Raw genomic sequence first — 12428 nt, forward strand, 5'->3', positions numbered from 1 at the left:
AAAAAAAAAAAAAAAGTCAGAAAATCTAGCAACACAGGGCAATAGGGCTATACACACAGAGAGATAAAAACATAGACACATACAAACACACAGACATAGAGATACATACACACACAGATAACAAACTCACACATACGTAAAGATAGATACACACACAGATACATTCACATACATACAAATACATACAGGCTACACATAAGCACATACACACTGACATTCACATACATTCATAAGCATGCATGTATAATGTCTATAATACATATAGACACATATATGCACAGACACTTTCCACACATATCCCTATCCCCTTACACACATGCACACAGACATATACACATACAACACATATGAGCACTTCGCATTCATTCAAAAACATATAGAAATCTAAACATATGCATAAGCATACATATAAGCAGCCCATATGGCAAATATACATATGAACACACAAACATATAAACAAACACAAACACATAGAAACACACAAATATACACAATACACATACATATATAAATATATACACATCAATAAACATATATACATGTAAACACATGGATACAGAAATACATTTGTGTATATATAAATACACACATATAGAAACCTACACATCAACACAGAATATCAGCACATATATAAGCACATAGATACACAAATGCATACGCAAGCACAGAAACAGAACCTAATGTCTTACATGTAAAAACCTATGCATTGACTAACACACATGTATATAATAAACACATACACACATAGACACACCACTACTTCAATTACAACAGTTGCCCTTTAATTTATTAGGCTTTTTAGCAGAAATCCTTGGCCTTCCAAAGGAAAAAGGGCTAAAAAGCAGTCATCCAGGGTTTTGTTCTCAGAAAATATTCTGATTATAAACTACACACTCATGGCAAATTCACACAATACAGAAAATTATGGAGGAAATAACAGTGATGGATTAATCCTGTCCACTACAAGTTCCCTTTGATGGGGAAACTCAAGAATGCCCAAGCTTTGGGAGCCTTTAAAACTCTCAACTTCTAATTAGGAAATCAGTATTAAGGTTTACCAGAAAGGAGAAATAAAATTGAAATTGGGAATACACAAAGGAAAAACAGCCTGCGAAGGAACTGGGGTGTGACTGGGACTTAAGAGGTTCTGGCAGAGGAGCAAAGGATGCTGGGGATTAAATGGTTCCACTGATCTCAGCTGGTCTAACTGGGGATGGAACAGGCAACATCTCCGCCACAAGGAGAATGCCTCAGATCGCTGCTCTTTGCCATTGGGTTCAGGAGAGGGAAGTCATACTGTAAGACCACTAGAAGCAGGCACGTGTAAAATCTAAATTTAAAAATTGCCCAGAGAGCATATTAAGAAAAGACCGAATGTTTAGGAGACGTCTGGTTAAGGAAGACAGTGGAAAGCATTGACCAAAGTTATTTTGTTCGATGTGAATACTATACAAAGCTTAGTTCTGGGATAACAAAGATGAGGATTGAGCTCTGGTGACCACAGCATGCTCATAGCAGACATTGCTAATCAATTGCTACTTACGGTCTAATAATCATTTTTTCAAAAAAGAAGTTTTAAAGGGCTGAGGCTTGGGAGTGTAGCCTAACGGTAGTGTTTCCCAGAGACGTGTAGAGGCCCTGGTTCAGTCTCCAGCATCACAAAAATAAAAACACCAATCAACGAGGAAGAGGAGGAGGAGGAACCAGGGGATTATAGTTTGATGCACAAATAGTCCCAATGAGGTCCGTCAGTGGTCTGGGGATTGGCATCAAGTCTGCATGTCAGCAAGAGGCTTGAAGAGGCAGCAGACAGCAGCTGGAGTGTCTGTGTGACAGTATCTCTGCAGGGACCAGTCACAGACAGACATTCCGGATGATGTTTGTCTCTGAGTCCTGAGATAAAACACCCAGCAGTCCTCTGAGGACGCTGTGAGCCTTTCTCCAGTGGAGGCGATTTGAAAAGCCAAGACTGAGTGTTCCAGGAGATGCTTATCTACAAAGAGGCCTCATTGCTTGAAAAAATAGAAGATAAAAAGGGGGACAAGGGAGGGGGCACAAGCTCCTGCAGGGCACTTGAGTTCCTTAGGCTTCAATAGGGGGCTGGATCTGAAGAGATCAAGTAGAGAGAAACAAATCCAGCCAGTTCAGCAGGCTCAAGAACACTCCGAATCCCAGACTAAGAGCAGGTATTTGATTTTCCATTCCAGACATAATCTATATAATATTAATAAAAAAAAATAAAGCTCACTGCAGCATTCAATTTAACAAGAAATGGTCCAGACACGGCCCTGCTGGGCATCAGTAGTCACAAAAGAACACATGATTCCTATTGTTGTCAATTTCACAAGGAAAAGGACACAAAATGGGGAGTGTGTTAGCACTGCTTTAAGGAAATGAAACACACTGTGTTTTTTATGCTCAATTTGAAGCATAAACCACTATTCTCTGAGGCTGGTCCATACGGTGGTACTTCCTTCCTCTTGAGTGGGAGTGGTGCTCATGTGTTATCACACGAGGAAACAGGGTTAGCCTAGAACGGCTCTCATTCACCCTCTGAGGCAAGAGACAAGCAGGCACGCTGGCTGATGGTCTTCTGATAGATCAAGAATGGAAGGTTATGGTTGGGTCTGCCAATTAGATACACAGCCTGGGAGAAGGGATGTGAGCCTGAGCATCCCACAGCTGGACTGACATTTTCTACAGGGTGTGGGTATTTGTGATGGATAATGGTAGGTTTGTGCTTGTGATGGGCCAGATCCCCGGAACCACTCAACACCTGTGGTAGAATGCTTCCCCCCACCCCCACTCTGAGTCAGAATTTTGCTCCATACTCCAGGTGAGCCTCAAACGCGTGATCTTCCTGCCTTGGCCCCTTTGAGTAAAGTGCTGGAATAACAGGCCTGTACCGTCACACCAGGCTCTTATCTCCATTTTCTCAACAAGTAGCGCGGGGTTGCAGAGAAGGCTCAGAGCACTCAGAGTTCTTCCGGAGGTCCTGAGTTCAATTCCCAGCAACCACACGATCTGTAATGCGATCTGATGCCCTCTTCTGACATGCAGACACAACACAGTACACATAATAAAGAGGAGGAAAAGGAGGAGGAAGAAGAGGAGGAGGAGGAGCAACATGGAGGCAGTACTAACTTGTCCAGTGTCCTTTATCTGCCTACCAGAATATCCAGGCTTTGAACGGTCATATCCAGCAGATCTACCCTCTTCTCTGAGGCCTCTTATTGGGCTGTTGAGAAGTCCCTTGCTCCAGGCACCTTTTGCAGTCTCAGAAAGTGGAGATTTACTTGTTCTGCAGGTGCATGTCGGCAACCCCCACACCTGCCTTTCTTCGGGGCAATTGTTAGGGGGTACAGCCCACTACCTCAGCCAGAAGCAAGAGCAGGGGTGCCTGCTGCTCCACCTGACTCCTCAGAGTGGGGATGGCATTTTCCGGATGTGGGCCTTTGGATGAAGACTCCAGAAAGGGCGAATGCACCAAACAAGGAAGGCCAGAGGAGGGAACACTGGGAAGCAACATGGACTTTCAGAGACTTGTTCACCAGCTTTCCCACACAATGGAGCAAGAGTGACTAGTATACACGCACATGTTCAAATGCTAGCTCCCGGACAGCCCCAATGCTCTCTGAGACTACCGTGAGAGAAAGAAAGAAAATGTGTGTTTCCTACTACCTGCCTGACCTGAATATTTACTTACCATCAGTACGCTGACACTATTTCTAAAAAGGACACTTTGCTCAACCAATCGACATCTAGAAAAGTAGGCTAACAAAATAAGGGACTGAAAGCTTCGGGACTTTCAAGAGATTAGGGCAGATCTAATGATCAATATCTTTATTCATACGAGATGTTGCCTTGTCCCTGGTGTCTGCATGAAAATCCAGAAAATAAGAGAAACTCAATACATGACCTTACAGATGGCAGGAAGACCTGTACGCTATCAAGGGAACTTGGTGGGACACAGCTTTTGCCTACACTAGAGGGTATATCATGTTCAAAGAAGAGACGGAGGAGGGAGAGAGGATGCAGAGGTGTGGGGCTCCTTTGCAGAGTTCCAGTGCATGAGCAGGGCAGGCAGGAGCAGCAGGGGATGCTTTTGTCTATGCTGCAGTGAGACGGGAAGGGGAACATCTCCACTGGGCTGGATTTTAGAATGGGAACACTGGCCAGACTCCCCAGGGATGAGGGTTTCCAGAGCGCTAGTTCCATAGGAAGGCTCGTCTCTAAAGGAGAGGAGCAATACATGGGCTAGAGTTGACAAAATCACGTCTTTTCAAATGGAGAGAAAAGAGGGCTGGGAGCTGTAGTCCAGGACCCTAAAAGGGGAGAAAGCCAATAGCGGGAAAGGTTCTGCAAGATGAACGCCCTCATCCTGGAGAGCTGGTGCGATTGTGTTTTTCATGATGCGTTCTGTTTAGAAAGGGATGTGAGCAGAGATGTCACCAAGGTCGGACTGGGAAGAGCGGCACAGCTCTGTGAGGACAGTGGCCGACTTGAGCCGAGGTGTGTAAAAACCTACAGCTGTTAAAAGGAGAAGTGGGGAGGGGGTAGGCGATGCGTGCTCTATTTTTAGCTGCGGCTTGAAAACAGCTGATGCTGGGGGGGGGTGATGGCAGCACATGAAGAGGGGGCAGAAAAAGCAAGGTGTCTCAGCTTCCAGAGCTCACCTGCCCAGATAAGCAAAACAGTCTAACTAGAGAGACTGAACGAGATGCCGTAAGAACAGTGGAAGGAGCCGGGCAGTGGTGGTGCGTGCCTTTAATCCCAACACTCAGGAGGCAGAGGCAGGTGGATCTCTGTGAGTTCAAGGCCAGCCTGGTCTACAGAGCAGTTCCAGCACAGGCTCCAGAAGAAATCCTGTCTTGGGGCGGGGGGGAGAGAAAAGAAAAAAAATAGTGGAAGGGCGGGGTATGTGGCACAATGGGAAAATGTCTGGCATGAAGGAGGTCTTATCTGTCACACCCCAAAAAGGAAAAAAAAAAGGTGGTTCATTCTCTGAGCCATTTGGTTCAAAGTTCTAGGACGTCCTTATGGGTCCACACCCCAGGGACCTGAACAGACTCATAGAAAAGGTAACAGAGCCTTTATAGGCAATAGTCCTGATCCCTAAGAAATGCCTAAACTCTAGGAGTGTCACAGAGTGTCATATTTATATACGGGGCATGGATTTGAGAAAAAGAAGCCAAACCAGAATGCTCTACTGATTTGCACCCAGACAGACACACTGGAGGGCTACAATGTCCTTACACAAACCTTGATGCTAAGAAATAACTATGCACATGCATTAGCTAGTGTTTACTTAGGACCTGGGCAACAGGGCTACTGGGCAGCGTGGCACTGTGACTGGGCTTGTGGGGCACCTCTGTGCCTATGGCATACCCTGTTCCCTCCTGTGCAGCCACCTCCCTCGCCCCATCTGTCTGAATGCTCCATTTCAAACTCAGCTCAACCACAGGGAGGTCCCTCCTGCCTCATATGGGATGGGCAAGGCCCTTATCCACATCGCTGAGCTAATGTGGTCAATGTGGTGTGCTATCTCCAGACTGCACCACCCTCCCACTACCCCGTGCCTTCCCCAGCACCCACAAGCTCTGTCCTGAGCTCCTAACCCAGCACAGAGCCAGACTGCGAGGTGCAGAGGTTCAAAGTCAAGGTGAAGGAGGCTGCCTCACGCTGCCCCGCTGTTTTCTCCAAGTCTAGACCTTTCATCGGTGACTTGGAACTATAAAGTACGTTCAGAGATCATAAAGCTGGGAGAGGATAATTATATTAAAAGCTCAAGGTCCAAGCCCATCTGTCCACATACTTGTCGTAAGCATAAGAGCACAGATAACTTTTCAGTGTAGGCTGGCACATGCTAAAGGTGAAAAATCAGAGGCAGAACATAAGAGGCTGAGAAATCCAGGTGAGTATACACACACGGTGGGAAGTCCTGCATGAGTAGTCCGCGCCTCGTGCAATTGTGCACACTGTCTCCATGCATGCAGTGCTAACGAGGAACCATACGAGGACTACATCAGATAATGGTGCATAGTAGACCATAAAGTCAGAAAATCTCTTATTCTGCATGCTTGTCAATTTGGAAAGACAACTGACAACCAACAAGAAAATAAAATCATAGAGCTTTATATGAGATCTCAAAAACTAAACCACGTTCTTTCCAAAGTGGCCAACTGCCTACAGTATAGGCTTCGTGCACTCCCTGTCCGCAGAAACACTGAGATGACAGAGGAGAATGGGGACCCCTGAAGCAAGCTATGCCCTGAATTTAGAAGTAATATCCGCTGATCAGTATTGCAGAAACTTAGTACATGGGGACCAGGAGCACAGACAAGCCCCCACTAATAGCACTGAAGAGAACTGCATGCTTCTTTTCTTTGCTGGTGTCCCTTGTGTATATGTGTATAGTATCTGCAAGGATTTAAGCACAGCTCTCTGAACTGCCACCCCAAAGTAGCAAGTGACCCGTATCTGTGGCTAGGTCAAAGGTCTGTTCTGTTTGGCCTTTCTGTAGAAGGTTCTCTGGCGTAAGGTCTCTCCCTATCTTTGGAATGTGGGTTTATCTTGAGCCGCCAGGTTATTCCGCCTTCAGCTCCAAATGCTCTATTCAGGCTGTGTATGTACAGAACAACTCAACTGAACTTCACAGCATGTACAAAACCCATTTAATTTCTTGTAATCATTTTATGACTATAATTTGATAGCGTATCGACTCTGTCTCGTCATACTTGGGATAGAAACTAAATGAAGACCCATGAAGATTAGGGTTTAAGGCAGCGATGGACTTGGATCCCGAATCAATACTTCTTTGTGTATTTAGGCTATGGATAAAGCATAGCTTTTCCAGGACAGTGGGGAACACGGGCTATAATTCAGTGGAATACCATACCTGAGCCACAGACAACAAAAACAAACAGTGCCAACAGCCATGGCCCAACAGGGTATTTCTCTTCTTGGGGCCTCTGTAAGGGAATAGAAACGTTAAGGTTAGGTTCATTGGTTCAGTAAACATTTCCAGGGTGCTGCTAAATCTTGGATGCGTTGAGAATCCCACTATGGTAGAGAAGGAGATCTGTAAATCTGTAAAGTTGAGGCGTAAATCACAAACTCACGCTGTGGGTTTCAATTATGGGGCTGTGGACACTGGAATAGATACTCAATATTACAGAGTAGGGGTTGAAATATGTTCCTGTCTATGCAGATCTGACAGCTACACGTTTAGGGGTACAGCGTATCAGTATTTAAGAGGAAAATAAATGCGACCATACTGAGGATGTAATTTCCTGACATGTTGAGCAAGGTTGAGCAAAGTTTTGAACAAAACAGTAAATCCTCTCTTCGATTTGCTTTCCTAGAAAGTTTACTGTATTAAAAACACAAAACGTGTTATATTTATCGATGACTGTCATTCCATATTAAATAATATTCCTCGTTTACTGGGCATGATGGCACATACCTAGAACTTCTGCAATTAGGTGGCTAAGGCAGTCTGATGTGAGTCTGAGGGTGGTCTGGGTTACAGAGTAAGTTCAAGGCCAGCATGGGCCACACAGGACAACCGTATTCCATTACACTTACCTATCATGTACAGGACCCTGATCTTAGTCCCCGGGACTGAAAAAAAAAGTTAGTTATTTCTCATTATTTTATAGATTAGACTACAGTTTGTTAGGTGTCAACCTACCTATTACCTCCTTAGCCCCCCTCTACCTCACTCGGGTTCATCTGTCATCTGCATGACCATTTGTATGTCTTGACTTTTTTTATAGTTTGGAAGTGTTGACTCCCAGGGAAACATGTTTAAGGTGAATCTCTCCGTGACAAAAGCCGTAAGGGCTGACAATGAGTTTCTTCGAAGAAGAAATGTATAGCATCAATGTATAGTAGAGTCTGGTATAGACTTAAAGAAGATAGTCAATGTTCACTAAAGAATGAATGGGCATGCATCTTTCATTAAACATGATTCCACAGGTCAGGCAGAATGAGTCTACAGAGAGTATTGTCCTTTTATTTATTTACGTAGACACAGGCTTTCTTCTAGTCCAAGCTGGCCTTGCATTTGATGGGCAGCCAAAGATGACCTGACCTCCGCAACTTATGTAGACAATGATGACCTGACCCTCTTTTTCTCCCCTTTCACCTCCCAAATGTTGGGGTTACAGCCGTGCATCACCACGCCCAGTTTTATGTGGTGCTAGGGATCAAAACCAGGGCTACCTGCATTCTAGACAAGTGGTCTACCAGCCTAGCTACGTGATACTTTGTAATTGGTGGTAACGGGTGGGCCATTGTTTCCCACTTACTGGATACTTAAGTAGAGATCAGTGAGTCAACAGCAGCTCAGTTTTGATTAAATGATTTTGATTTAATGATTAAAGTCATTCATTCTTTGGCCTTGACCAGCATGTGTGCTGGGGAATCACAATATAACAGGCTGGTGCTTTTGAACAAAAAAGAACCAAATAAGTCTTTACGAATCGCACAACAGAACTTTACCCTGTCACTCCTTAGCACATAAGACTAGGTCAAGCTCAGATCAAGCAAACATCCGAGATTGTAAACAAAGTCACTTGAACGGAGTGTGATATCTGCCCGTCCAAGCCTCTTCTCAGACTTCACTGCCCTAGTTCCCTGCTTTGCCACTGGCGCGGCTCATGGCACATTCTAAAGAGATTTATCTTACTGTATTCCCAGCAAAGGCAATAAGTGAATCTAGGAGCCTCTATATGAATCGCTGGGCTACCAAGGATACCAAATGGAGTCCCGTATTTTATACCTACAGCTAAACACAAATTATCATCGCGTGGCCTGAAGTGTTTAACACAAAACCCTTTTGGAAGGCACTCCCCAGTGAATGGAGATTCGCCGTGGTCTTTCAGAGCCTGAAGCACATGCTTGATCATGATGTCAGTACATCCCCTTTGGAGAGTCTTAATTTTTTTGGAAAGGGTGTCAGTCCAACCTCATTGGGACATTTTACATAAGCCCCATTCTACAGCTGCAAAAGACAGGGGGAATGGTTCTACAGCCATTCTGTAAAGAACCAGGATCACCTCAAACACAAGGCCCCAATTTGTGAGGGACTGTCTTCTTCTTTGATAAAAATCTTTGTGGGGCAGCTCAGAACTCTGCAATTTAAACCTTGCTTCCACTCTGAAAGAATTCCCTACTGTCCAATCTCCAAACAGCCCTTCCATGTCTGTTTCTTGTATCAGTCTGTCTGGGAGGAAAACACTGATTCATCTGAAAGCCATTAGTTAATCATGACAGACAGAGGCATCTGTATACAGTGATGGAGGTGGATTTCTGAACAACGAGCTTGAATTTTCAATGGAAACTTGCAAATCTGTTCCCATTTACTGAAGTCTATCCAGAATTAGCTGACCTTTCTAAGCTACTTCTATCAAAGTATAACTATGTTTGACTTGTACTTAGAAAAACAAGATTCAGCATTCACAGGGAAAAATGTTGTTTTCTATTTGGATGCTGATCTACTTACAATATAGCTAACCAAAAGACCCTTCCAAAACAACTGGAAACAAACATTTACTGGGACCTGGAAATCTTTCATTACAAAGATAGTCTGGCCAATCACAGGCAGGTCCTCATAGGCCCCAGGCACCGTTGAGGCAGGTCGTCAATGGTATAGCAAAACCTGTCAAATGCACTTATACCACACATCAAATATAATTTAAATGCAGCCAGGGAAAGCTGAGTTGAATTGCAGACGACCAGTTCTAGTCATAGTGCATTCTCACTGTTTTTCATTTTGGAACTAGTAACATTGTCTCGAGTCTGCAGAGGCCTGGGGAAGAAAACAGCCCCACAAATCAGTTCCTGTGCTATTACTTTTGCCCTCACATCTGAATTCATTGAACACCTGAACTCTGAGTCCTCAGTTCATCAGAAAGAATCGTATCTACTTATCTCCACGACGGCAGCAAATGGGTCTGACACCTTGAGAAGGAAGAACTGGTCTCCTGGGAACATGAAGTAACTGCTTTTAACGTCAGCTTGGGCAGTGTGGTTCCCTGCCCCCACCCAATAAAAACATATAGGGTGAACATCTCTGTAAAAATATGGTTCCCATTCCACGATGCCTTGCCATTCTGTGCCCTCTAATCACAGCTAAATGCTCCAGTTCCCCCAAAGACAGAATTTGAAGGGTTACTTAAACCCGGAGCTGTGTATAAAGGTCTGAGGAGAGCTTGACGCTGTGCCTTCTCTGCCACAGTTCTGCTTGGTTTTGCAAGAATTCCGGTGTGATGACAGCACACCCAGCTTTTCCCTCGGTTAATCAAACCAACATAATGTCTTTGGCTAAAAGGCATTGCCTCATCAAGTCTGCGTTTCTAGACAAACCCCAAGCTTGGGCTGGACTTCCCCTTCATCTTATGGGATAATAGATTCCAGGCGCCTTTGCAAACCAGCTCTCCGCAACGACGCAGCTCAGTCAAGCCTCGGATGGTTCAAAGTCACAGGCCTGACATTCTCTGTAGCAGACAACCTAGTTTACTGAAGGAAATAAATATCTGCACCTAAGGTACATAGTTTACTTAAAATTCCAGGAGTAAAGCCGTGCTGGGAGCAAGGAAGCCCTGGTAATAAGATGCCCTCTACAGTCACGGCATCATAAAGAGGCCGAATCCATAGGGAGAGCCATAGACAGCACCGGTACACTTAAGCTTTAGCCTGGTGGAGGCTGAAGGCCTTATTTTGAAAGAGGAGGATGGAGAGACATTAGGTAGGAATCGCACGCCCTACTTTTAAGCCCTTTCAATATATGTGGGGAGAAGAGACAGATCATCTTACACACACACACACACACACACACACACACACACACACACACAGAGAGAGAGAGAGAGAGAGAGAGAGAGAGAGAGAGAGAGAGAATCTTAGTATGGGGGTGGGGAAGAGTCAGGGGCGGAGTCTGGAAGCATTCTATCATTCGTTCATCCATCCATCCATTCATTCATTCATTCATCACATTCACCTACTAGGCTCCCAGCCCAGTTGGCTTCTCTGGACACTAAGATTCAGCTTTAAGCCTTTTCCAAGGACGATGGACCATTTCTTTCCTGGGGAGGCTCCACCAACCAGAGCCCTCTCCGCCCATGAGAAAGCAGAGCAGTGTGCGCCCCCAGAGCCCAGCCCGGGTCCCCCAGTCTACGGGACCCCGGAGGAGGGGCCGGGAGGCCTGGCAATGAGCCCGAGGCCCGCCTGCTCCGCCCCGCTCCGCCCCGCGGGTCCTGCCAGCTCGGCCCGGCCGGCGCCGCCCACGCCTTACCAGGGTTTTGGCTACGTTTCCCCTCTGGGTGATGTTTTTGCTGTGCTTCTCGTTAGCCATCCGGATCCGCTGTTTGGCCACCATGGCTTGGGCGCTTGGAGATGCTCTCGACTCCCACCTGCAAGGATGGCCGGGGTGAGCCGCTGTCGCAGGTCCCCGCGGCCTGCCCGGGCGCTGCAGGTGGCAAGGCGCGGCCGAGCCCCGCACACCCCGCTCCCCGAGCCCCAGCCAGCGGGCTCCAGAGAGAGGCCAGCGCGCGGACGGAAGTAATCTCTCATCTCAGGAAACCCTCTCCGACTTCCTCGCCATCCTTCCGGTCCCCCCAGCTACCTACCCTGCGCGGCCACCGAGGCAGGAGGCGGGAAGCAGGAGGCGGGCGCTGCTACGGCGGCGCAACGCACCGAGCCAAGGGGACCCTAGCCCAGGATGTCTCGGTCCTGAGATCGAACGCTGCGGGGCACAGGGTTCTGGCCACCACGCGTTTGTGCGTGCGTGGGGGGTGGGGACGCAGCCGTACCCAGCCTGGAGACCCCCGACTGTGTGACCTAACCTCCCAGGCTAGGCAATGATTGGGGCACTGGTGCTTCAGGCTGAAGGCTAGACCCTAGGCACCGAGACCTGAGCCTCAAAGGGCAAGCTGAACCTGACCAGGTTTGGATAGTGCTGTTGCGGGACAGTCCAAAGGAACCCGCCCTTTGGGTGTTTGAGGGAACTCCACTAAGAGACCTTCTATAGGACTGAGCGAAGAGACCCTTTGTGACGTAGGAAGCTTCACCAGGAAGCCTCTTTCCAGTCCCTGACAGATGTGGACGAGGGGTCTCGAGGATGGAGTTAGAGCAGGCCTTCTCACCTTGGTAGAGGATGGTGGGCATTACGCTGGAAGAATGCCTGCGAACCAGCTGAGTTCTACCACAGAGGATCTAGTGGTAGTGATCCTAGAGCACAAGAAGATTTGATGCTCACGGCCCATAGCCAAAGCGTTGCCCAGGCTTGAACCCCTTGCCCCACCCCCACCACACTGCCTTGGCCTTGGGGCGTCATGGACCTTCTCCAGCCACCCTTGCTCTAGGGGGTACCGAGTATGGATTCTCAGACAGCATTGGGCGTTTTCCAGATGCTGATTCTGAGC

General features: G+C 46.8%; 1 protein-coding gene across 1 annotated transcript in view; it reads right to left on the reverse strand.

The window, feature by feature from the left end:
* Serp2 (stress associated endoplasmic reticulum protein family member 2) overlaps positions 1 to 11627 on the reverse strand; it is a 20949-nt gene extending 9322 nt beyond the window's left edge. Inside the window, 1 exon segment of the mRNA XM_026783254.1 lies at positions 11300 to 11627. Coding sequence (XP_026639055.1) covers positions 11300 to 11383 — 84 coding nt within the window. The 5' untranslated portion in view covers positions 11384 to 11627.
* Between the last annotated feature and the right edge of the window lie 801 nt (positions 11628 to 12428).

Source organism: Microtus ochrogaster, chromosome 17 (genome assembly GCF_000317375.1).
Source record: "Microtus ochrogaster isolate Prairie Vole_2 chromosome 17, MicOch1.0, whole genome shotgun sequence".
Classification (NCBI taxonomy): domain Eukaryota; kingdom Metazoa; phylum Chordata; class Mammalia; order Rodentia; family Cricetidae; genus Microtus; species Microtus ochrogaster.